The 25,685-nt window shown below is 42.8% G+C and overlaps 1 protein-coding gene across 1 annotated transcript in view; it reads left to right on the plus strand.

Moving 5' to 3' along the window:
* LOC124136325 overlaps nucleotides 1-25,685 on the plus strand; it is a 104,723-nt gene that overhangs the window by 44,259 nt on the left and 34,779 nt on the right. Inside the window, exons 21-43 of the mRNA XM_046502225.2 lie at nucleotides 222-378; nucleotides 974-1,128; nucleotides 1,357-1,463; nucleotides 1,794-1,884; nucleotides 2,466-2,591; nucleotides 2,760-2,912; nucleotides 3,154-3,318; nucleotides 4,726-4,822; nucleotides 5,596-5,757; nucleotides 6,419-6,502; nucleotides 9,957-10,016; nucleotides 13,603-13,614; nucleotides 17,128-17,660; nucleotides 17,911-18,095; nucleotides 18,337-18,453; nucleotides 18,794-18,935; nucleotides 19,104-19,242; nucleotides 19,521-19,731; nucleotides 20,205-20,325; nucleotides 21,031-21,228; nucleotides 21,709-21,922; nucleotides 23,291-23,368; nucleotides 25,306-25,446. Of these exons, the coding sequence (XP_046358181.2) occupies nucleotides 222-378; nucleotides 974-1,128; nucleotides 1,357-1,463; nucleotides 1,794-1,884; nucleotides 2,466-2,591; nucleotides 2,760-2,912; nucleotides 3,154-3,318; nucleotides 4,726-4,822; nucleotides 5,596-5,757; nucleotides 6,419-6,502; nucleotides 9,957-10,016; nucleotides 13,603-13,614; nucleotides 17,128-17,660; nucleotides 17,911-18,095; nucleotides 18,337-18,453; nucleotides 18,794-18,935; nucleotides 19,104-19,242; nucleotides 19,521-19,731; nucleotides 20,205-20,325; nucleotides 21,031-21,228; nucleotides 21,709-21,922; nucleotides 23,291-23,368; nucleotides 25,306-25,446 (3,448 nt within the window). The remainder of the gene's footprint in view (nucleotides 1-221; nucleotides 379-973; nucleotides 1,129-1,356; nucleotides 1,464-1,793; nucleotides 1,885-2,465; nucleotides 2,592-2,759; nucleotides 2,913-3,153; nucleotides 3,319-4,725; nucleotides 4,823-5,595; nucleotides 5,758-6,418; nucleotides 6,503-9,956; nucleotides 10,017-13,602; nucleotides 13,615-17,127; nucleotides 17,661-17,910; nucleotides 18,096-18,336; nucleotides 18,454-18,793; nucleotides 18,936-19,103; nucleotides 19,243-19,520; nucleotides 19,732-20,204; nucleotides 20,326-21,030; nucleotides 21,229-21,708; nucleotides 21,923-23,290; nucleotides 23,369-25,305; nucleotides 25,447-25,685) is intronic.

Genomic DNA, 25,685 nt, shown 5'->3' on the forward strand with positions numbered 1-25,685 from the left:
TAATGCACAAATTGCCTGATTCAATATCTATTAATACAAAAATCTAAGAAAATTTGTTGTATTGTATTGAAATATGAGTGTTCCTGTCTGTACGGAATTGGTTTATACTTATGTTTGGAACTATTATTTTTAAGAAGTTGTCGTGTCTTGTCTGTACGGCATCGGTTTATAGTTATGTTTGGAACTATTATTTTTAAGAAGTTGTCGTTTCGTGTCTGTAGAATCCCCTGAACGTGATCCAAGGAGCCCAGTCTTTCAATAGCGGCAAGCCGGTCGCAAACAACAGCTTCCTGTACACGTTCGACGAGGAGGGTGCTTACACAGTTGCCTCACAGGGGGCGCCAGGGTTCGCCTGCACCATCTCAGTCATGGATGTTGGTAAGAGCACCGACAAAGTTCTTATTAAAAAAATCAGGACATGTTGGTGCCTAGATTGTTTGGGGGCTACAGGGGTTCAGGTTTTTTTATTCTATATCTGTGAATAAATTAACAGTCAATGTAAGATTCTCATTTCCGTTCAATAATTGAATGGTTACGACAAACATGTTGATCCAGTTGTATGTACTTGGATGGCAAATACATGGCTTCTCATTTAATAACTATTCTAATCTAATTTCCGCTTCTGTTTTCGAGTTTAGAATTATGAAAAAAATATTTCCTTTAGGCATTCAACCTCATTTTGTAAGAATTTATTACAGCATGGTTTGATGAAAGATTTCAGATCTTTTTATTAATGACTTTTTTATTGATTGAGTTCAGCTGACAAAAGATATGCATACTTTGATATGCTTGATTGGATTTTCCATCATTGACAGCTCATTATGTATTGATAATCAGAAGGTTCCCCCGTCATACATAGATCCTACCCTTGTAATCAATAGATCTGTCGTGGACACAACAGTCAATTGATGTTTAATCAATGAACTTTGCGTTTTGAATCTGATAATTCATCATGCCTAATATGTTTTAATAGCACCAAGGTGCCCGGAGCCTCGCATAACATCTGACTCGAACGGTGGCACCGTGAACCGCTACAGTATTGTGAAACTGGCGTGTTCCCTAGACGGTACATCCATCTACTACACCATAGATGGATCTCTACCTGCGCTGCACTCGGACGCAACCAAGGTAGGGGATGGGGTTGGGGTGAGGTGGAAGAGGGGGACAGGGTAGGGTAAGGTTGTGTGAGGTCTATGTCTAAGGGTACCTTTTGGGTAATTTAGGGCAATTAATGTTAATTGAGCATTTTTAAGCAACTAAGTTTTCTAAAACACTATATAATTGTTGTTGAGTGATAGTCTGTATTTCCTGGATGTGTCCATGTGATCTCCTATTGATGTGGTTCTCCATGTACAGAGGTACAAGCCAGAGCAGGGGGTTATTCTGAGGGACTCGGGGCTGAGTTTTGTCCGAGCCATGGCGGTTATTGACGGCTACCTCAACAGTCACATCTTCACATCCAAGTGAGTTCCACAACTTAGCCCTGTGTCTTTCATCTCTTGTTTCTTGACTCGGAACCTTTTTGCAGGTTTCTTGGTTTAATTTCATGCTATGGAACTATTTAAAGCATATTGAACAGCATATTGTTCATGAAAGGACTATGTCCTTGATGGTTTAGATCCATCATTATGATGGCATGTGTTCCATGTATCTAGTTTGCCATTGACAGTTTTATGTTATCAGTGTAGGCTGAGTGATATTTATTCGTGACTTTGAGAAAGTGTCTAAGAAAAGCTCTTTAAATACAAGGGTCTGTTTTTGACTGTTAACTGATTATGCCCTGTAACTTCCAGTCGGTTCTGGGTGCTGACGAGAGAAGAGGAGGGAGAGGGTGTTCCAGAGGACTCCCTCACAGAGGACATCCAGGACAAGCAGGAGACATCGGTTAGTTGTCAGGGGCAACCAGGGTTTAGATAGATAGTGAGCGGGAGACATCGGTCAGTTGTCAGGGGCAACCAGGGTTAGATGGATAGTGAGCGGGAGACATCGGTCTGTTGTGAGGGGCAACAGGGGTTTAGATAGATAGTGGCCAGGGGACATCAGTCTGTTGTCAGGGGCAACACAGGTTTAGATAGATAGTGGCCAGGGGACATCAGTCTGTTGTCAGGGACAACTGGGGTTCAGATTGATAGTGTGCAGGGGACATTACTCTGTTGTCAAGGGTAACTAGGGCTGTTAGATTGATCAGGGGACATCACTTTGTTGTCAAGGGCAACTAGGGTTGATATTGAGCAGGAGACATCGGTTAGGTGTGAGGGGCAACTGGAGGTCAGATAGTGAACAGGAGTCATTGGTCTATTGTCTTTGTTGCAACAGGGAGTATATTGATAGTGAGCAGGAAACATCAGTTAGTTGTCAGGGTAACCAGAGGAAGCAGGAGAATAAGAATTATTCTGAAAATTGACTATACCACTGTTAAAATGAACTCAGTGCTTCCATGTATTTACCAAAGCGTCTTATCTCAGACAAGTGCCTGGAACTGGTGGAACTGCTGCCCTACCATCAAGGGGTGCTTCACAGCCCCAGGAGTCATGGAGCTGTTCTGGGAGAAGCCCTCAGAGGGGGCACAGCATCTTGTCAAGGGATATCAGGTTAGTGTAGCAGTAGGTTTTTACTAACATTTGGTTTTATACATTAATTAACTGGTACACTTTTGTTAGAATTGTGTCTTTTTAGTTTGTTTCAAGAAATCTTAATCTTATTATCAAGCCATTGATGAGGTTGATTGAAAAAAGCTTGCATCAATCTCTTGTCTCTAGGTGTTCTTGAATGGTGTGACGTACTGTGAAATGTTCCCCAAGGATAACAACAGCATCAACATCAGCGGCATGGCGGGCAACCGTCTCTACGAAGTCTATGTGGAGGTCTATCCTAAACGGTCAACAGAGGAACCTCAGAAGTCCAACAAACTGGTCAGTTGAAGCTTGATTTGGTTTAAGATGAGACACGTGACCTGTGGTGTGGCAAGTGAGTGGTTAAGGTGTTTGTTTCATGAACACTAGTTCATCTGGGATACAGTAGAGTCACCTTGGATTTAGTTCAAGGTGCTGTCCAATGTGTCAGTGTCCCAAGAACTAGTTTGAATGTTTGTGTATGGACAGAATGTAACTTGACGATATGTAACTGATGTAAGTCCTCTCATCTTGTCACCAGCGTATGCGATGTCCGTCCACGACGCCAGAGGGAGGTCCAGTGATCTCTGTTGAGGTGTCGGAGAAGTCGGATGCCCTGACCATCGTGTGGATGTCCATGGACACACCAGAAGTCCCCATCGATGGCTACCTTGTCTTCCTAGATGACCAGCAGTGTGGACCCAAGGTAGGATGTTACGGACATCGAGTGGGCAACAGCATATTCCTCATTGTTCCGATCCTTCCATCAAGTAACGGCATGAGTAGCAGAGGTATCGCAGAACACCCACGTTTCCACTACAGTGGAGTACCATTTCTTGATAGTGCATCAGCTTCCAGAATCAAAGATATATTTTTATGTGTGTTGGTTAAGTACAAGTCATGGCTATGTTCTACTGGAGAATAACAGTTGTGTCGAGGCTGGCACCCGGGGTAGAACATGTACCCAGTACCTCATCCTTGTTGCCAGATTTGACTAAAACGAGTATTGGATGATAGAAATAGGTGATTTGGCTGATTGCAACCCCTGCTTTGCCTGGCCCAGATACAACTATTTATTGGTCACTGTGATAAAGCTGGAATATTGCTGACCCAATATACTGCACAATTTCTCATATTAAATGCATGATGTATGATGTTGTCTTCATGTAAGAGAAAATATTTTTGAAGCATTGATATAAATCCTCTCCATGCATGGTCCCTGTCAGAAGTGTTGGACAGAAACACAGTAGACCAATTGCAGTTACTTACGGCTGCCTTCTGAGAATGCTTTAATTATAACAAACTCTTTTTACATATATCAACTAACTGTTGAAAGTCCTTGGTTACGTTAAGCACTAGTAAGCAGAGGGGATATCTATCAGACATGCCACAGACATGAATCAGACAACGTTTCGTCGGTTGTCGGCACCAAAGGAGAGATAAACCTAAACCAAACATATTTATTGATTCTGCTGATAGGAAAATACAACGATCCAGTCTGAATGTGTCCCTTGGACACCTATGAGTGGGTTCTTATCTGTTGTGCAGTTAAAAACATTTATCTTAGAGCTTGTGAAAACCCCAGCAGGTTCATTGATTCTAGGATTGTAGTTGTTGAGACAGGAGGACTAGGTGAACTTGTGAAGGTGATATATGAGCCGAGCTATGACAGGTATATCGGCCCTATAGTTACATGTACACCTGAGTTGGTGCTGTACTTTGAGGTGTTCCTGGTAACCCGGAGACTTGGTGGGCATGTGACTTGGATGTCATCTGCAGGTTTACAAACACTGGTAGAAGGGGAGGTCTTGGTGCACCTTGTCCTAAGGTTGTGGACCTGTTGCTTGATGCTGTTGTTCTAGTCTGTGGTCTGATGAGTACAATAGGAAGTAGGTACAACATGGTTGTTGATTTTTGTTTTTTGTATATATTTTTTGTGAAACTGTATGAAATACACTGTACATAATGTTATGTTTGATATATATTCTTAACTGTTGCTTTGTTCTGTGGTATTGTTGTAGTTCTGCCACAGTAGTCAGTACATCTGATGGTTGAACCGGGCCTGAGCATTGCAATGTTATTGTGATAATTACATCCCTTCTGTCTGTTTCAGCTGGTACCGGATGAGGATTCCAACCGGTGTAAAGTGATCGTTGGCAGCTGTGAACTAGACAAAACCTACAAGATATACGTCCTGGCGCTGCTCAAAGGTACGACATGCACACAGTGCCACGTCATGGGGCATTCATGGGGAGCACTGGCCCCTACTACACCCCCTCTACACCCCCTCTACACCCCCTCTACATACAGATGTTGATAACCCATCCTCCAAATCATGTCTAAGTATCACATTCTCCCTCCCCATCTCTCCATTCCTTGCCTGACCTACCCCCTCTCTGGGTACAGCGGTTGATATCCCCAACCCCCAGACCAAGTCTGACCCACCCCCTCTGGTACAGCTGTTGATACCCCCACCCCCAGACCAAGTCTGACCTACCCTCTCTGGGTACAGCTGTTGATACCCCCACCCCACACCAAGTCTGACCTACCCCCTCTGGTACAGCTGTTGATACCCCCACCCCCACACCAAGTCTGACCTACCCTCTCTGGGTACAGCTGTTGATACCCCCACCCCCACACCAAGTCTGACCTACCCTCTCTGGGTACAGCTGTTGATACCCCCACCCCACACCAAGTCTGACCTACCCCCTTTGTGTACAGCTGTTGATACCCCCACCCCACACCAAGTCTGACCTACCCCCTCTGGTACAGCTGTTGATACCCCCACCCCCACACCAAGTCTGACCTGCCCTCTCTGGGTACAGCTGTTGATAACCCACCCCACACCAAGTCTGACCTACCCCCTCTGGTACAGCTGTTGATACCCCCACCCCACACCAAGTCTGACCTACCCTCTCTGGGTACAGCGGTTGATATCCCCAACCCCCACACCAAGTCTGACCTACCCCCTCTGTGTGTGCAGGAGTCGATGAGACGCGGATGTCCAACATCCTGGAGGTGGAGCTGCCCCTGGACAAGACTCAGATCATCCTGCCCGGCGAGGACCAGAGGCTGGAGGATGACGAGGTGTACCAGGAGTACCTGGAGATCCATGAGGGGTCCGGATACCTCCCCGAGATGGACAGTGAGTACCCCTCCATCAGTGTTCACATTGTGCATTGTTCACACAGCTTGCTATGAATGTTGTAAGAATTATGACAGCATCTGAGACTGATTGGTGTGTTTGAACATGAGACATGATTAAGGAATGAAGAGAAGCTCCATTAATACTTTGCTTCAAGGTAGCTCAAACAGATGAAGGAGCAACACGCAAGCAAGAGTTTTGTGAAGTATTCTTGAGTTGGATGTGCAATGGTGGTGCAATAGTCTTATTGTACCACATTTTGCTGTGCAGTTATGTCCCTTTGTTGTGTCTGGATCCACTGATCATGGCTATGAGTCCATGATTTACCCTGATTATGATGCTTGCCTGGTCTTTTGTCAGAATCGTCACTGGTTCCACCAAATGGTACACATTAAACTGACCTGCCAGGATATAACTGAAATTATGTTCATATGGCAGTAAACCCAAGTCACTGGATTTGAGTTGGACATTCTATTTGAGTAGCAGACTTTTCACCTCAGTTTTAGATGTAGTACTTGAATTATTTCACTTAATGCACTTTCATTCTCATATGTTCAGTTTCACAAACCTTTTAGACTGCATGATCATTTGTGTTGTATTGTGCTCACCATGTGGTTATATTTGCATGCACATGTCCGTATGACTTCCTTCCTCCCTGTAGAATCCCCGACGGAGGACGTGGACGGCCGGAAGGGGGAGAAAGTGGACACTTCACCACCTGTCATGCTAGATGCTTCCACGCTAGGTACACATGCACCCTGTATGGTCAACGGTAGCACCTGGCAGCATGGTGCACACTGCACTCACGCACTCGAATTAGCATCCGTTACTCAGCAAGAGGGGTTTTATCCATGAAAGTTATTATTGATCTGTTTTCATCCATTCCTGCAGGCATTTTGGTAATTGTGGTGACCATTTTGTCATCTCTTTCCTGTAATGATCTAAACAAAATCTGATTTATTTTCTGGGTCACTTATGTTTTCTCCTATTAACTAAAGATAGTTGTCTCATGGTTTTGATGGAGACTGCAGTGCAAAGACCCTCAAAAGAAAAGCTTAGTGTCTGGTGTCACCTCCTCCCTCTGTTTGTCATGGTTGTGTAAGGGTAAGTGTGATCATGCTGTCACCAGTGTCATTCTGTTGGTGGTAGAAGATATGTTGTAATGATGGGTGTTAGACATGCACTCACACATTGTTGGAATGTCTTTCTGTTGGTCTACATTGTCAGCAATAACTGAGTAGGTCAGCACACATTTGTATATTTATGTTATATTGACTCTTTAGTCACTTACCCGTGAAGATCCAGGTTAATATTGGTCTTCAGCAACCCATGTATGTCGTAAGAGGCCACAAACGAGATTAGGTGGTCAGACTCGTTGACTTGTCATCGTATCCCAATTGCGTAGATTGATGCTCATGATGTCAATCACTGGATTGCCTGGTCCATACTCAGTTTTTCTAGACTGCCATCATATAGCTGGAATATTGCTGAGTGTGGCATTAAACAACAAACAAACAAACAAATTTAGTCACTTATGTTTGTTTTCAGTTTCATGTACTACAATCAGTAGATTGTACCAGTAATACATTTTGAGAAGCAGTGTTCGAAATTAAACATGAAAGTCAAGGGATCCTTCTGATAGTTTTAAGGCTGATAGTTACAGCCCCTTTGGGATCCTAGATTCCATAGAATCATACCATAGAAGAACCCCACCCCCGAATTTTGAACACTGAAAAGAATTATGGTTGATATTTTATGAAGGCTTCATTCAGTTTGCCCAATTAATCGTCATATGTGTCTTGGAAATTACTTTACATTTTGAAATACAAGTAAGCATTTTAACACCAGCACATCAGAATATGCTACACTAAACTTATAAAATGTACTGGTACTTGAAACATCTCTGTTTGGCCTAACTGTACTGCCACTGACATAGAAGGTATGCATTATGTAACACCAGCCATGCATGGTCCGCCCTCAGGGCACGTAGGTCAGGTGAAGTGCTTCTGGCTGCAGTCATTACATGGACTTGTGTCACAGCATTTGTCACAAATTAATTAGTCTGAAAACTACTTCCAATTTGTCTTGCAGAATTTTATTGAAAGGAAATGACTTAATTAGTAAAAAAATATGTTGTGAAATAAATCCATTCGCAATCTATACAGTCTAAGGTAGAATTTTATTTTAATTCTTAATTTCCTATCAAACAAAAATATGTTGTTAAAATAGATTTTTATTCTCCATGAGATTAACAATCAGTTTGTACCACAAGTTACAAATTTTGATCTGATATAGAAAAGGACTGTGGCTGTGAAAGGGCCTGATAATTCAAGTGTAACAAGTTGTGTTTACTAGTTAGCAACATGATTGTTAATCGACACAAGTTTAGTGATGGGAAACTCATCAATGCTCATAAAACATGCATAGTGGTACCTTGCATGGGAGGGTTAATTAACTGGCTATCTATCTTGATTCTTCACGTCAATTTCAACCCTGATGAAATATACATGGTGGTTGTTGATTGTGAGTGGGTAACTAGGCAACTTGCCCACTTGCAACTGGCGCTTGTCAGTTCGCCATAGACTGGCCCTCGCTGTGACACTGTGCCATCTTGTGGTAGATACCGCAATGGATTCTCATGCGGACGTCCTTTGTGAGCTCTGTCAGGTAATCATCACTGTTGATAATGGGAAGCTGTAGTTGCAAAATTTCCCCTGGAATTTGGGTCATGTTGGCTGTTTTTGGTTTAGAAATTTAATGAGCCTATGAGTCATTTTGTTACATGCTTTTGGGTTTTTGAACTGAAACATTTTCAGCAAATCTAAATTATGTCTTAGATGTATGAAATATCAAATCAGATGACACTCACATACCGTATTTTCTTGAGTATTGTGTGCATTTTTTTCTCCAAAAAACACAGCTGTGTAGAATTGGTGCGCATTATAGACGCAATAATGAGTTTTGATGGTTTTTTCCCCCAACGGAAAGACATTACCGTGAGCATGTAACACTGGAAAAACCATGTCAACAAATCCATACTGAAGTATGCAAATTAATCATGTAATTACACAGTCTGGCTATAAAAAGTGTTCTATGTATATCTAGACTTATGTTTGTAACATATTTCATAAATTTTATTAAAAATTCCTTTTAATATTGTTTTAATTAATTTCGGCGAAATCATGTGTGAAGCAATCGGAAGATCGGACAACTCACCGTTATTAACACCAACGACGGTCAGATTACCGCTTTTGACGCCTTGAAACAAACTTTAGTTGACGGAGAATGGATTCATATATCATAAATGACATACTTTGACTCGTGAAAATTTGTATTTGTTATAGTTCGACGATTCAATGTCAACACGTAGTTCTCGCGATTGCGTGCGCGGGAGCCTCGACGGTGACTGGTCAAACTGGTTCAATGTGAAAAATAATAACCGACAATAGCGATCAGCTGCTTCGCTCAGGGTCATAATTATTTTAAGTATATTTAGTAAAAGCTGCAACTAAAATAACAAGATAATATATTATTCCTGATTTAAAAATAGTTTCAGATACAATTTTTGCCGATCCTTGAATTAAAATCCTGTAAAGTTATATCAAGGTAATCTTAATCCCTGGATGTAAAACAATGCCTAGCAGAACAAAAAATACATTTTAAACGGTAAATCAACATGTCTCGGGATTTTTTATCTCAAATTTCAAATTTGTACTGACCAAGTTTCTCATCACCCGTTCGTTTACCAGAATTGGCTGAAGGGGTACGGTGTAATTTTTTCTGCGCATAATATTCAATTTTTTTTCTTCTCCAAAACACTGAATCCGCTAAGGGGGGGGGGGGCATTATACTTGGGTGCGCACTATACTCAAGAACATACGGTAGTCAATATTTTTTAGCTTTTAACCAAATAATAAATAAAAGTAGATGCATCATATCAAAATTCAAATCAGTGATAGAAACTAACAGTTTTAGTCCACTAGTCCTTTTCATGATAACATGTAGCAAAACCCTTAAAAAAAGACAAATTTCTACCTGTCCTTTATGTGTGATACCCTAACTATTGGGCAGTTTGGTAAGGACGATAAGACTAGTGCAGTTTCTAACACTGTAAGTTGTACAGACTGTCAAATGCCTCTTTGTACACTGGTGCATGATTCATATTGATCAAATGCTGACATTGTAAGTTGTTTTTTCAGAAGAGAAGAATCAGCATGCTAGCACACTCCCACCCAAGGTTATTGAAGTTGAAACAAGAGGTCAGTGGAAACTTTTGTTGACTGTCCATTCATGCCATGTTCTATCAGTAAGCCAGAAACACCACCTATGTCTGACAGGTGTTAATGTCTATGAGATTCATTGGTCCAATTAAACATCTTCACGCAGATTTTGTGATATTTAATTTGAAGGGTGATGGACACTCCTCCTTTGTTCACTACCAATTGTGACTCCTGAAGATCCGGGGTAGAATAGGTCTTCAGGAACCCATGCTTGTCGTAAGAGGCGACTAATGGGATTGTGTGGTCAGGCTAGCTGACTTGGTTGATGCATGTCATCGTGTCCCAATTGTGTGGATCGATGCTCGTGATGGTCTGGTCCAGACTCGATTATTTACAGACCGCCGTCATATAGCTGGAATATTGCTGAGTGCGGCGTTAAACAAACAAACAAACGTACAACTTATATAAATTTCTAATGTTTCTTGTTCTCTTGGGGGATATATTAGTGACAGTCATGCCTGTTGTCCCATGCTTGTTGTAAAGAACAACTAAACTAGAGGTGATCAAAATGGAGGTGTTGATTGTACTGTAATGAATGACAACATGGGAAGACTGATGTTCCGATGAGGTCTGGCTGCTGTGGTGTAACCTTCTACTCCTGCAACCAAGGACAGTCATACTAATAACCATCATATGCCTGCTTCATCCTGATGTTATGTACCATGAAATAGCTGAACAATGTCTTTCTGTCACTTGTGCATGGTATTATCTGCTCACAATAGTCGCGACTAGACCCAAGCATGAAGTATTCAGAGACATTGCTGCAAGATTGTTATTGAGGTCAGAGATGGACTTATGCATGGTCAGACCATCTGGTTTCATATCCATCACAGCATGGACCTCATCACAGGCAGCATGAGAGGAGTTTATGAATGGTTGTGTCTAAGGTCTGCATGAATGTTTTTATCTCACGATCTGCATGATGCTCCCATGGGAAGAACCCCTGAGCTTTGTTCATTCACCAAGTTCACCATTTGATGACAGCCATGATGTCCACTTCTCGAACTGCACAAAGATTTACAGATTCTCCAGAGAGTTTCTTTCTAAGTACTGAGTGAAGCTGAAGGAGTCGTTGTCGAATACCCTAATTGAAATCAGTTAAACAAATAGCCTAGGAATGTACGGTGCTGGAGACAGTATTGGATTATTCTACAATGTACAAACCCAATTCCTTTGCACACGTGTAGTATTCGCTTCCTTGGTATATTTGTGTAGGCCAATTTCAATTTATGGTACATTTCAGTAAATAAAAGGTACCTGGCTTACATACCTGTAGTACTCTATGCGACAACGACCACTTCATGGGCATGCTGCATGTGTTGTTTTAACAGATGTCAAGTTTAATAATCACATTTGTGAATTCACTCTTTCACTGTCTGTCTCCACACAAGGGAGTTTCTGTATCACAGCATATGGGCAAAGTTTGTCGTTCACAGCATTCACCACATGGAATGGCATCACACCGGCACTTGAAATGTCTCTACCTCCATTGACGATTCTCTCTTTTTGTCATAACCAGGCCCACCATTGTTTCCCCACAAGAAGAGGAGATTGAGGAGCTATGCCAACATCTATGTGTATCAGCGAGTCAAACAGGATGCTGTTGAGCCCAAGAAGAGTGGCCTATCGCGCTTCAAGAAGTCCATAGCAGCATCAAGGAATGTCAATACATTTGGGAGGAGACCGTCACGGGCCGTTCCACCTGACCCTCCCCCAGAGCCAGAGCCGAGACCACATCCACGGTTCAGGAGGCAGGCTTCAAGAATTGCTAGTTTGGGAAAACTTGGTTTAAAGCACAGACATCAACCCCAAGAAGAAGAACCACAACCGGAACCAAGAGCAAGCTTTAGTTTCAAGTCCCTTGCTTCTTCTGTTCTTGAGTTTGTGGCAAAGCAGCGCAAGATTCAAAGAGCTGTTGCTCCTAATTCCACTGGTCGGGTTTATATTGACTGGTCCCGGCTCAAGAGTTTTGTGGGCAGTATGATGCCCAGAATGACTGCAATAGCTGCAGCAGCTGCAGCAGCTAAGATGTCTGCCCCGAAGCTGGAGGAGCCAGAGAGTCAGAGAGACTATGATGACGATAGGGAGGGTAGGAGGTACAGGGATGACCATCGGAGGCAAGGCAGTTATGATAGGTCACCCCAGAGGTATGAGCCTGAGTATGAGGACCACCGCAGAGAGGGCCATTCCTCCAGATCTCGATACAGAGACGATTATAGGCAGGGGAGCTTCGAGAGGTCTCCTCACAGAATGGATGGATATAGGCAGAATAGTTATGACCCTCCCTCTCAAAGGGGAGACAAGTACCGTCAGGCTAGTTTTGATCGGTCACCTCGGGACAGACAGGGGAGTTTTGATCGTTCACCTAACCGGTTTGATTCAAGGTATGATGATAGGCGAGGTGGGTATGAGCAGACACCAAGTCGGTCAGATTATGATCAGGATGATTATAGGAATTCTTACGATCGCTCACCTCATAGATCAGATTATGACGATGACCCGAGAAGATATAGACGATCTCCTGTCCCTCCAGATTCTGACTATTCGAGACGGTCCTATGATCGGTCGCCTGCACAGAGTGACAAACATGAGTGGTACAGACGGGAACACTTCCGTCGCTCATCTGACTACGAATCTGACGATTATATGCAGCCCCCAACTAACAGTAGGGAGTATGACTGGCATGTGTATAATGCTCATAGGCAACGTTCTCGAGACAAAGGGCATCTAAGGAGACACAATTCAGATCCCAGAGCAGACTCTAAAAAGTTGTCTGTTCCGGTGTACCGTGGTGACGAAGACTCGGATGACTTTGGTGATGAGGAAGCAGAGCATATTTACCAGGTCAATCGGTACAAGATGCGCCGAAAGTCAGCTGCGGAGGACAAGAGGCCGAAGGAAGTCCAATTTATGTTTGGGCCAGGTGATCATGGTGGTGATTCAGAAAGTGCCGACACTTTGACACCAACTCCAAGGGTATTTAACAGAGACCTTTTCTCACCTCGTCCAGATCAACAAAAACGGCCTTCAGATGGTCATTCAAGATCATCTCACAGGTCAAATACCAACCTAAAGTCTATCTTGAAGCATAGTGACTTCTTCCAAGATCCATCTGATAACATTGACATAAGGGATGAGGATGAAGGGGCCATAACTCCTCCAGGAGAATATGGGGGAATGCTTCATCGCTATCTGGAAATATTTGAGAATTCTCCCAAGAGAGAAGACTCTGACTCCTATTCAGATGAAGGTATTCTAGCATGACCTGTTGTTTGACCTTTCCAAACTGGAGTTTCTGTTGGTGTTCACAGCATTGGTTATTGTGTCACAGGGCATTTAATTTTTCACGTAATGTTCCAGTTGATCATTTAATTGTTCACGTAATGTTCCAGTTGATCATTAGCATAATATTTCTTTTTTGGGGAATCATTGGGACTCACATTCAGATTTTCAGTCTTGATACCAGTGTGATGTTTTACTTTTTGAGTTTGTGATGATAGTTTTGTTTTCAGCATGTGACTGTTTCTGTAAGTTTGCATTCATGTATGTTAATCTGTGTTTCCAGATGATTCAGATGGTAAGTGGGAAAATCTGAACCAGATTCTCAGAAATTACTGCTGGTTTCTTGTTAAATTCACTTGACAACAGTCTATTTAGTTTCCACCTTAGATGCTTGGCCAATGCAAAGTGAAATTCCCATGCCTAATGAATGCTGAAACACAGAAACTATAAGGGAAAACTTCAGGACAACATTTTGAAATCTTTTAGCTATAGTCAACTGCTGTCTAATAATGAGAATCTACTAGTTAGATAGACAAACTTCTCAAACACTGACACATTTAAAGTTTTTAATGGAATCATTGAGTTATTTAGGTTCACAAGTAGAGACAGGACAGGGAAACTAGGGCTTTAGTCGTGTGTAACATTAGAGACAGGACAGAGAAACTGGGGCTTCAGTGGTGTATAACAAGTAGAGACAGGACAGGGAAACTAGGGCTTTAGTCGTGTGTAACATTAGAGACTACAGGACAGGGAAATTTGGGCTACAGTGGTGTATAACAAGTAGAGACAGGACAGGGAAACTTGGGCTTCATTGGTGTATAACAAGTAGAGACCGGACAGGGAAACTTGGGCTTCAGTGGTGTATAACAAGTAGAGACCGGACAGGGAAACTTGGGCTTCAGTGGTGTATAACAAGTAGAGACCGGACAGGGAAACTTGGGCTTCAGTGGTGTATAACAAGTAGAGACCGGACAGGGAAACTTGGGCTTCAGTGGTGTATAACAAGTAGAGACTACAGGACAGGGAAACTGGGGCTTCAGTGGTGTATAACAAGTAGAGACTACAGGACAGGGAAACTGGGGCTTCAGTGGTGTATAACAAGTAGAGACTACAGGACAGGGAAACTGGGGCTTCAGTGGTGTATAACAAGTAGAGACCGGACAGAGAAACTTGGGCTTCAGTGGTGTATAACAAGTAGAGACTACAGGACAGGGAAACTGGGGCTTCAGTGGTGTATAACAAGTAGAGACTACAGGACAGGGAAACTGGGGCTTCAGTGGTGTATAACAAGTAGAGACTACAGGACAGGGAAACTGGGGCTTCAGTGGTGTATAACAAGTAGAGACTACAGGACAGGGAAACTAGAGCTTCAGTGGTGTATAACAAGTAGAGACAGGACAGGGAAACTAGGGCTTCAGTGGTGTATAACAAGTAGAGACAGGACAGGGAAACTAGGGCTTTAGTCGTGTGTAACATTAGAGACAGGACAGAGAAACTGGGGCTTCAGTGGTGTATAACAAGTAGAGACAGGACAGGGAAACTAGGGCTTTAGTCGTGTGTAACATTAGAGACTACAGGACAGGGAAATTTGGGCTACAGTGGTGTATAACAAGTAGAGACCGGACAGGGAAATTTGGGCTACAGTGGTGTATAACAAGTAGAGACCGGACAGGGAAACTTGGGCTTCAGTGGTGTATAACAAGTAGAGACTACAGGACAGGGAAACTGGGGCTTCAGTGGTGTATAACAAGTAGAGACCGGACTGGGAAACTTGGGCTTAAGTGGTGTATAACAAGTAGAGACTACAGGACAGGGAAACTGGGGCTTCAGTGGTGTATAACAAGTAGAGACTACAGGACAGGGAAACTGGGGCTTCAGTGGTGTATAACAAGTAGAGACTACAGGACAGGGAAACTAGAGCTTCAGTGGTGTATAACAAGTAGAGACAGGACAGGGAAACTAGGGCTTTAGTCGTGTGTAACATTAGAGACAGGACAGAGAAACTGGGGCTTCAGTGGTGTATAACAAGTAGAGACAGGACAGGGAAACTGGGGCTTTAGTCGTGTGTAACATTAGAGACTACAGGACAGGGAAATTTGGGCTACAGTGGTGTATAACAAGTAGAGACAGGACAGGGAAACTTGGGCTTCAGTGGTGTATAACAAGTAGAGACAGGACAGGGAAACGAGGGCTTCAGTGGTATATAACAAGTAGAGACAGGACAGGGAAACTGGGGCTTCAGTGGTGTATAACAAGTAGAGACCGGACAGAGAAACTAGGGCTTCAGTGGTGTATAACAAGTAGAGACCGGACAGAGAAACTAGGGCTTCAGTGGTGTATAACAAGTAGAGACCGGACAGGGAAACTAGGGCTTCAGTGGTGTATAACAAGTAGATACAGGACAGGGAAACTAGGGCTTCAGTGGTATATAACAAGTAGAGACCGGACTGGGAAACTAGGACTTCAGTCGTATATAACAAGTAGAGACAGGACAGGGAAACTGGGGCTTCAGTGATGTATAACAAGTAGAGATTCAACAGGGAAACTTGCGCTTAATTCATCACTCAGTTCTGTTGTCATTTCTGTAACACGATCTCGTTTTTCTGCAGTGAAACACATTAACTTCTCATGACATCTTATTTTACCTGTTAATGCCATTTTCACGGATCATTTCTGTTTCACAGTTATGGCACATTCAGTTATAAGTCTTATTGTCAGTGTTCTGATTACATGTATTTTGCTAGTATTTATAATGTTCTCATATGAAATATACAAATAGGATTGTTTTGGTGTTTTCATGTCTTATCATAAATTTAAAACATTCCTAAGATACCTTTGATTCAGGCAAAATTATATGAATTTAGTGTTAAAAAAATATTCAGTCTATTTCAATTTGTTTTCTCAAGATTAAAAGTTAAATATTGGCTATTCAAACACTGTATTCCTGTGATATTAAAAATTATGAAATAGTTATTAATATGGTTCATTGCCCTCATCCTGGTTTTAATCAAGTATCATCAGTGGAATGATGTGATCTTAATTCACTAACGGTGACGAGAATAACACAGATGCTAACTGAAGCGATAAGACTTAACATGTGTCGTCTCATCTAATATACGGGGTAACATGGACCAGTGGCTTGCTGTGCATTGTTACGTGCCTTCGATGCTGTGGGTTCTATTCCCGGATTTCCCAGTTATGATCCTTGGTGTGCCAGGCCCATGCCCCTGGGTTCCCCAAAGTGGCACATAGTACAAACTAGGTCTCACAGGGCTTCCTCCAACGTCAAGGCTGGCAGCCATGATGTGACCGAAATACAGTTAAAATGACTGAAGACCAAATCACTTACTAACTATAATCATGTACCTGGTTCTGAACTTGCATGATTTGGTGGTCAGGAATGATTGAATGTAATTGGTAATTCTTGTAAAGTAGATCAGACCAATCCAGACAAATGAATTTAAACTTCTATATGTCTGTTCTGTTGAGATTTTTCCCTAACATTTACTTCAAGCATTTGCTCACTGAAAGACCTCTGCAGTTCTAATGCTATAGTTCTTGAATTATAACCAGAGGAAATATTGTAGTTGTTTCTTTTTGCCATCAAACTGCATGATAGAATCACACCGATCAAGTTATTGTTACTCCAGAAACTTCTTTAACAATCTCTATAATGGACAGATTATTTTAAATATATATAGATGTGTATCAAAACAACTATGGAAAGAACTAAACCCAGTTTGACGTTCCATCAAAGTATGTATATTTTTTGTGTGTGTCTGTAACATATGATGTCTGTCCTCACCAGATCAAGGGGTCATGACCGATGACAACCTGGAGAAATCCACGCAGACTCGACGAGGTCGCGGTAAGCAAGGCCAACGGTTTGATGACAGCCCCTTGCCTCAGAGCCTGATTGAACAAAGTGAGTCCGAATCAGAGAGTGAGTCCGAGTTTGAATCTGAAGAAGAAGACTTCCCTCGCAACAATGTTGTCATCCTGGATGCAACCAAAAACCAGGCAACCGACTCCGGCAGGACTGAGAAGAAGCGCACTTCAAGACCGCGCAGACCTGCAGATTCTACACAGTCGTCACCACGGAAACGCTTCTCTCCACGAGATGGGAAGTATATAGAACCAGAGGACAATTTGCTGGTGACCCACCCCGACGAGAGGCAGCCGAAGCGTAAACGTACCATGGCCATTGTGGAGGTGCAGCAGCAGGTGGAGCTGGACGTGGACAGAGTGGAGGTGCAGGGCAGCTCGGACCGACCAGACCGCAAACTGGCAGTACCGGGAGCACACGAGGGGGCCAGCATGATGCAGATCGGAGAGGGAGAGGTGAGAGACAGTCACATGTTATGGTGTCATGTTCAGGGGCTTCAAATTCACAGAATACCATCCATTCTTGATTAAGAATAGCTCATTACAAGTTGGCATGTTAATAATCATCCATGCCTCCAGATGAGTAAACAGCACGCTGATTAAGCAGTGGTGGTACAGAATCAGTGTGAGCAGGAATCCCATTTTATACATATGAGTACAAGACATCACTCTCCTGGTTGTTGACACTCTGGTGGTGTTGTTCCAGTTCATCCTAGGAGACGGGGACGGCATCCTGCCTGCTCCGTCCATCATGGTGGAATCCCGTGGCAAGAATGGCGTCAAGGTTGCATGGGAGCTGCCCAAGTCGGTCGACTCCCAGTACAAGCTTCTGCTGTACGTCGTCAATGTTGTCGGCACAAAGTTCACCAGCGACATCAACAGTGACATCAGGTATGGGTCCTTGACACTGTGTACACCAAAACATAGGACACACCCAAAGATTTTAGTTCAAAGTAGCTTTTGTATCCTTACAAAACTCATATCTTCCCGAAAAGGTACATTTCTATGACTCCTACATGTTGTGGATAACGTAATTTGAAGTGCTTGTTCAGTGTAGATTCTGATAGTCAAGTCAGTTCTCTGCACTGGACTCTCTGCTTTGTTGAGCAAGCTCTGTGTGGTTGTGTTGTAGCTTCGAGTGTAACCTGGTGGAGAAGGGGAAGCCGGTGCGGGGTGTTCAGCACTGCTGGAACATCTCCGACAAGCAGAAGTGTACCCTCAGGGGGCTGGTGCCCGGACTCACCTACAGGTAGGAACCGTCAGATGTCCGAGTATCTCCTGCACCACCTGCTGTGCCTAGCTCCTGCTCCTCCAAGTGTGTGGAGGTCCCCAACTCAGCTGATGAAACTAAACATTCACATGTACAACCCTAAAATGAAATATGTATCGAAAGAAGAAAGAACACAGTTTCAGTTCATTTAGTCACACATTGAGACATCTTTCCTTTCAAAATTCATCAAGAAGATGAAATAATGCTGATGCAACATTAAATTTTATCCACTCATAAAGAAGAAATATCCAAAAGAATCACCTTTCTATGATCGATCCCAAGATGTGTTCCACCTTTGACTGGTCCATGTGTGTTGCAGAGTGTATGTGATCGCCAACTACTCCATGGTGCATGGGCAGCAGGCGTGCGAGATTCAGACAACGTCCTCTGTCATCTACTATACCACCATGGGCCCACCCAAACCTCCCAAGATCAAGATCGTCAGTGTTGACCTCTACCAGGTGGGTCATAATATCTGACTTCTTGTTTGTGACTTGTGGCACATTCGCTGATATAACAAAGACTGAGTTATGTATCCATCTGTGTGGTAGTTGTCCTTTAGTTGTACATTAAGATTAAGTCAAGGCTGTGAACAAAAACCTGCAATAATCGGCTACCTTGCCCTCCAGGCTATTGCTGAGTGGGACCCGCCCTCCGTACACCCGGACCTCAAGCTGAAGGGCTACCAGATCTATGTGGACAACAAACCTCTTGGTGGTGTCCGGTCCAGCGACGTCCGGCAGATGGTCATCAACAACTTGATACCAGGTGGGTGGACAAGACTGTTGGGGAACATAGACTATGGCTTCTTGAGTTCTTTATATAGATGATTTACATATACTCACAGTGTAGCCAAGGTTATGGCAACTGTGCTCAAGGATTTACACCATAATAACAGAAACAGTCGCCAGCCTGAAGAGCAAAGGGTACTGATAGGTCTCTCTGGTGGGTGCCACATCAACCAGGTACTAATAGGTTTACAGTGACACTGTCAGTTTCGTCAAAGCTCAGTGCTTTCTGAAAATGTATATGTTTCTGTGTTGCAGGCAAGACTCTCAGTGTGTATGTGGTTGCCATAACATCGCGGGCAAGTCAGGAGAGTGAGCCGTCGCGGACGATGCACATCACGTGTCCGCGCCGACCCCCAGCAGTGGCTATCAGCCAACAGCCGTCCTACAAGAAGGGGTGTGTGCTGGTGGCCTGGGACAAGCCCAGATACACCCATGCTTCCAATGATGAGGAGATCTCTCTGTACAGGTCAGTAGGAAACAAACATGCTGGACATGACTGAAATCTCTTGCTATTTACTTCACTTATAATAAGGAATAATATGAAGTTAGTGTCTTATTTATATTAATGTCTAAATCCTCTTTGCAGGGATGTCAAATACTGACCAGTAAGTTTGAAGGCATCCATGGGAATTACATTTTACTCCCAGGTTCTCGCTAAAATGGGGTTTGGGAACTGCTAACTGAAAGGGCCAACTATTGGCCTGTCATGTTACCCAGAAGGTATTGAGTAGTTACTGTACTGAAATACTGCAGACTTTGGGCCACCACATTAAGGTTACCTTACTGAAATATTGCAGACTTTGGGCCTCCAGCATAAGGTTACCTTTCTGAAACATTGCAGAGTTTGAATGGAAATCCCATTCAATCATTCTTCCAAATTTGGAGGCAGATTCAGTCTGAAATATATACCTTATATAACCACCCCACTTGGTTGAACAGTATCTACATTGATGGGCACTGGCATGGAGAAGTGAAGGCCAACAAAATGAGTGACAAACAGGGCTACCAGTTCTTCCTCACCGATCTCTCTCCTGAACAGCCATACGACATCTCCATCAGGGTAGGTACAGGTTGAACATGAAGATGATCACACCACATACTTGGTGTATACCATGGTAGAGGCAGCCAACTGGCTTATCATGGCGTAGTGAAGTGAATGGGAGTGTGTGCTGCCATATGATTGGTGGAAAACATCGACTTTACTGTCACTGTGTATGCATAGTTGTCTTAATTAATAAGTTTGGCATGTGGTCGTCTGCACAACACACTGGTCACAAATCAGGTGAAGTTAAGCACCATCGGTTGCGGAGAGTAGTTGGATGGGTGACCGCGTTTGGCAGCTTGACTCCTGAGAGCTTTCTAGGGCTTTCTGGTCCAAGGGCTTCGGCCCACACTGAATCACATGAAGCACATGTAGCACATGTGTGTCTACTTAGACAAGTGACTTTGCTCGAAATGTGCCTCTGTTCACACAGCAGTGAATGGGTACCCGGTAGGATGAGATAGTAATGTGGCTGTTAACCTACTAGCTCCTCACAGGCAGCTTGGGTTATGTACTCACCATGCACGGAGCTGAGAATGAAAAAAGGTGCACACTTTTTCATTGACCAGGGTAATAATGTAGCCCTTTGAGCATGCTGTAGGGTGTGGATTTGGAGCATTATCAGTATGCACATTATTATTAAGTATCTTTTTTCCTCTCAATCACAATTAGATAAACCATGGCACACAGCTTATTGATTAGGATACTGCATTCATGTTTCAGGCCATCTGTGGTACCCGCCGCGTGGACTCTGATGCCCAGCACGTCTACTGCCTCAGTGACAGCGGCATGTCCAACATCGTCCCCGTCATGGCGCCAGCAGCGCCCAAGTCACCCAAGCTGAGGCTGGAGGGACTCCACCCGGACGGTATTGACTGTACATGGCAGGTGCCCCAGCAGTTCGGAGACGCTTCCATATCGGTAAGTGCAGGAGCAAGAGGGTACTTCTTACTGCAGGGAGATATGTTGTAGAAATGCTTGTTAAGATGTATCAAATCACTGAAATTACTGAGAATTTGGGGTATTAGATTAATTGTATTGCTGATGAATAGCTATATACTGAAAAAAAGTGATCATGAATATTTTAGGGGGATATGTTTATGAAATTGTGTGCTCTGTCAAAATATCCCCAAAATTATTCACGATCTCTAACTGTTTTATTTCAGTATATGTACCATTAGTTTGCCTAGTGGAGCTTATGATGTTTTGATTAGTTTTTAGTTAAGTATGATGAGTTTATGTGTGTCATACCCTATGAAATTGTCATTCAAATGACCAATATTTAAACATCTCATGACGACATAGGATGTCTCGTACATCCTAATGGCTCCTATCTGACATGCATAGTTTGTTGTATTTTGTATGATGCCACATGGGTAACATGTACCTCTCCTGGTGCAGGGCTACCAGATGTTGAAGAACGGCAAGCTGTATGGCTCCATCATCCCGCCGGACGTGAACAGCCTCCGTATCCGGGACATGATGCTGGGGGAGAAGGTGCAGCTGCAGCTCATCGCGCTCACCGAGCACCCCGTCGGGAAGGACACACGCAAGTCTCTGGACGGCGACTCCGGCATCGAGGGGGGACTCAGTCAGCCAGACGAGAGGATCACAGGTACGCAGACATGACTCAATGGCAGTTGTTTGTGAAGAGTCTACTCCTCATCATCAACAGTTCATTTGCAGTTTGTTTTGATCAATTATGCTTGTGAGAATTTAACTTGTGTAGTTTGTTGTAGTGTGAGTTGTCTAACCTTGTATTATCTGCACTTGAAGTAAACAGCTTATTTATTTATTTTTATCATTAGTAATAATTCTACAAATGGCTTTTTTGTAGAAGTTGTTTTTGTGACTGGATATTAGTGTGTAGAAGTATATGATAGATAGTATTATGTGAACTAACTTTTATCATAGACAGTTGCCCTTCACCCATCTGTAGAAAGACTGTGCAACTGTCTACCACTTTAGATGATAATCTTTGAATCAAACATGCCTGTTGACTGCACCGTGGCCCTGACAAACACCTCTGCCCAACTGTTGGATCATATGTCCATTTTGTAGTTACCCCTTCTCATTGCCAGAGTTGGCTACTATAAGAACTGGGTGGGACCTGGTTGATTAGGGGCATCCAATAACATGGATTATGTTCACGCAAATGTAGCAGAGCGTAAAGTCATCCCTCGGATGACATCCTTACCTTGTCAGCTTGCTAATGGGGTTATACATCTTTGGCCATGTGGACAAGGAGTTTGACCTTTGATCAGGTCCATGGTTCAAATCCCATCACAGGACTCTGAACTGTTATGGATCCTACACAAGCAAGCGCACCTAGGGTTGCCTGGTCCAGAGTGAATATTTCACTGGACCCATACAGCTAGAATATTGTTGTCTGAGGCATTAAGCTGCATTCACTCTCTCCCTTCTCCTACTAATGATGTACGTTGAATATATCTAAAAGGGTTCAGAAACAGTATTGTATCAAACTTGCTACACTTTCCAGGCAGGCTGTATTACTTTACCATGCCACTCTTCTTATAGTTGCACATTTCTGAGTCAAGTACATCAATGTTAGACTTATACAACGTATACAATAAAAGAATTGGTTCTCAGACATTTCGGTGAAATCATGACGTTCTTAAGTATTGTAGCATTTCACTGCCAAGATTGTGTGTTCCATATGTGGAATATTTAAAGTTTTTCTCTTTTTTTCTTTTAAAAATGGAAATAAAAACGAAATGTGCGGCAGACTTTAGGATGATGCGGGCGGTGCCTCAGAACCAAGACTATTATTTTTTCAGCCTTAGTATTGATGGTTTGTTGCATTTATCAGAGATACAAATCTGACAATGTTCATTGGCCTACAGAGCCTTTAAGTTCTTTTGCACTTCAATCTGTTAGCATTGAAAAAGATCTGATGAAGCTTTTAGACCCAGGTTTTCTGATCTTAGACCTGCATAGCTTTGATGAGTGTTTTGCTATTCAGCCACTGCGCCAGAACCACATAAACTTATTTTCCACGCACATGATGATCCTACGGCAGATCTGCCAGCTTCTGTTAAGGGTAACTATGGAAACGGAGTGGGCTTTGCTACACATTTGCTTCATGCAAACAAGTGCAAATACCAGACACAAATTCAGATCTTGGGGCAATGGCATCTCCCATCTTCAATCAAAATCAATTTAAAAAAGAAATTCAAGGAGTGCTCGTATGACATTAACAAATTTTGACAATCATTGTAGGCCATGGTTTCAACGTATTTGACAGCATTAATTCTGTTTCGTTTTCTAAAAATTGACATTTTTGCACTTGTTTGTTGATAATATCAACTTCCAACAGGAGGCTGTGTATCAAGAATGGGTGCCTCTAGTCTAGTCTCTAGGGTTCTGTTCTTCAAAGCAATCGTATGCTAGGTCAGTCGTAAGTCTATGTAAGGTATGGGAGTTCCTACACATAGTACTGACATTGCTTTGTGGAATGAGGCCTAGCACATTAGTAGGTTTAGTACTGATGTTTTCTCTTTCTTTCCAAATGTGGTGGCTTCGTAGCTTGTCTGCCCCTTGTAGACTGCAGCTCAGTCAACAGGAATACCTACAGCAACCTGCCGACACTGAGTTCCTGAACACTGAAACAGAATGTTCCAGCATGAAGGAGCAAACTTTATGTGTGCTGTGTTCTGTGTAATCATTACTGCGAGTGAACTTTCACCTCACCTGGTGTGTCGTATATAACCCTATAACCAACCAAACACTATTCTTCTGACGACCAGAAGCCAACTTGGGCAGTCTTGTACATGGCTTTCTCAACACAGTTGTATTACTTAAGGGACTCTTCATGGTGGCATTATAACATTATGTCAAAATCACTTTGAATGTCAAAATTTGAATCATGAAGTTCCTAATTCCAAAATTAACCTTTCCTCTCCATGTTTTATGGGGTGGCCTTGTTTGAGTGTCCATGCGAAGGTGGCCTGAGTTGTCTGTATAATATAACTAACTCTATCTCATCATCATATCACAACTATATCATTTTTGCTCATTTCAGTTATATCTTATGGGGTTTTCAGCTTCACACTAACTAAAGATGCCAAGCATTGTTTTCACCAATTAAAAACATGCTAGCCTACTTCATCAATTTGTACTAGATTGTCTCCTATTCAGCATTAATCATGATTACCGGTGTAAAGTCTGAAAGTATACCCCCCCTTCAAAGTATACCCAGGTAGATTCTGGGGCCTTCCAGAATCTAGCCCGGGGTAGATTTTGGGAGCTCCCAGAATCTACCCCCCTTTCTCAGAATCAACCCCCAGGGTATACTCTAGGAGTTCCCAGAATCTACCCCTGGTTATAACTTTAATCTAGGAGCTCCAAGAATCTACTGCAGCCCTGTTTGATTTAAACATTTTTATTTTATGAATGTACTTGAAGTTTTCTTTTGGCGGATGCATCTAACTCAGTCTTGACCTCTCCTGGTCAATTGCTGTAAAAACATTGTCATCTGATTAAGTTTATTGTTTTTAATTGATATTTTTTACTCCTGTATCCCTGTTACATATATATCTCTGTAGCCAGGGAACTACAGAGCTAAACATCAGAGAACAAAAACCATGTAGTACTTCCAATCAAGATACAGGTTTTGTGGGGGAGTTTATTTTACAAGACAACACAAAGACAGCATTCATTCACCATTGTCACATATTAGATCAGGGCTAATTCATAACATAATGTGAAATGTTATAACAGCTTCTCTAAGTGGTAATTAGTACGTGTTCTTATTCGAATAAACCATGACACATTGCCCATTGGGTAAGATCAAACTCAGCATCAGTCATAGCATCCTTTGTACATTGCCCATTTGGTATAAAACTCATTAAAACCAATTTTACTAAAATGAATAGTCTTTTCAATATAGTAACTCATTTTTAAATCATTCTTAAAATGTACAGTGGTTTGTTATTGTTATCCTGAGCCTGTGTCTGAGACCTGCTTGTTCTGTTGTAGATGTGTTCACTGGTGACCGTTACTCGGGGTGCAAGCCAGGGCCGAAGTTGGTGGTGCACTACACAGGACTGGTTCAACCCCCGAGGGAGGTGTGGTGCGAGCAGGTCACCGGACACTCCGCACTCATTGTGTGGAACACAGGTAGGCACCTCATGCTTTCTGCAGTGTTGCACTTAATAATTTTGACGTTTACGAGGTATACAGCTTTTCCATTGGACGACAGGTCAGTCACATGACTGAAACTGATGTTCATAAGCGCATGAACAACACATTTTGATGTGAGTATGTTTTCCACTAGACTGTATTCTTAAAATGACATAAACACTGAGAGACTACTTTCATATTCCTGGGGAAATTCCTGGTAATTCCCTAGCATGAAT

Source organism: Haliotis rufescens, unplaced genomic scaffold (genome assembly GCF_023055435.1).
Source record: "Haliotis rufescens isolate VD_foot unplaced genomic scaffold, xgHalRufe1.0.p SCAF_22, whole genome shotgun sequence".
Taxonomy (NCBI): Eukaryota; Metazoa; Mollusca; class Gastropoda; order Lepetellida; family Haliotidae; genus Haliotis; species Haliotis rufescens.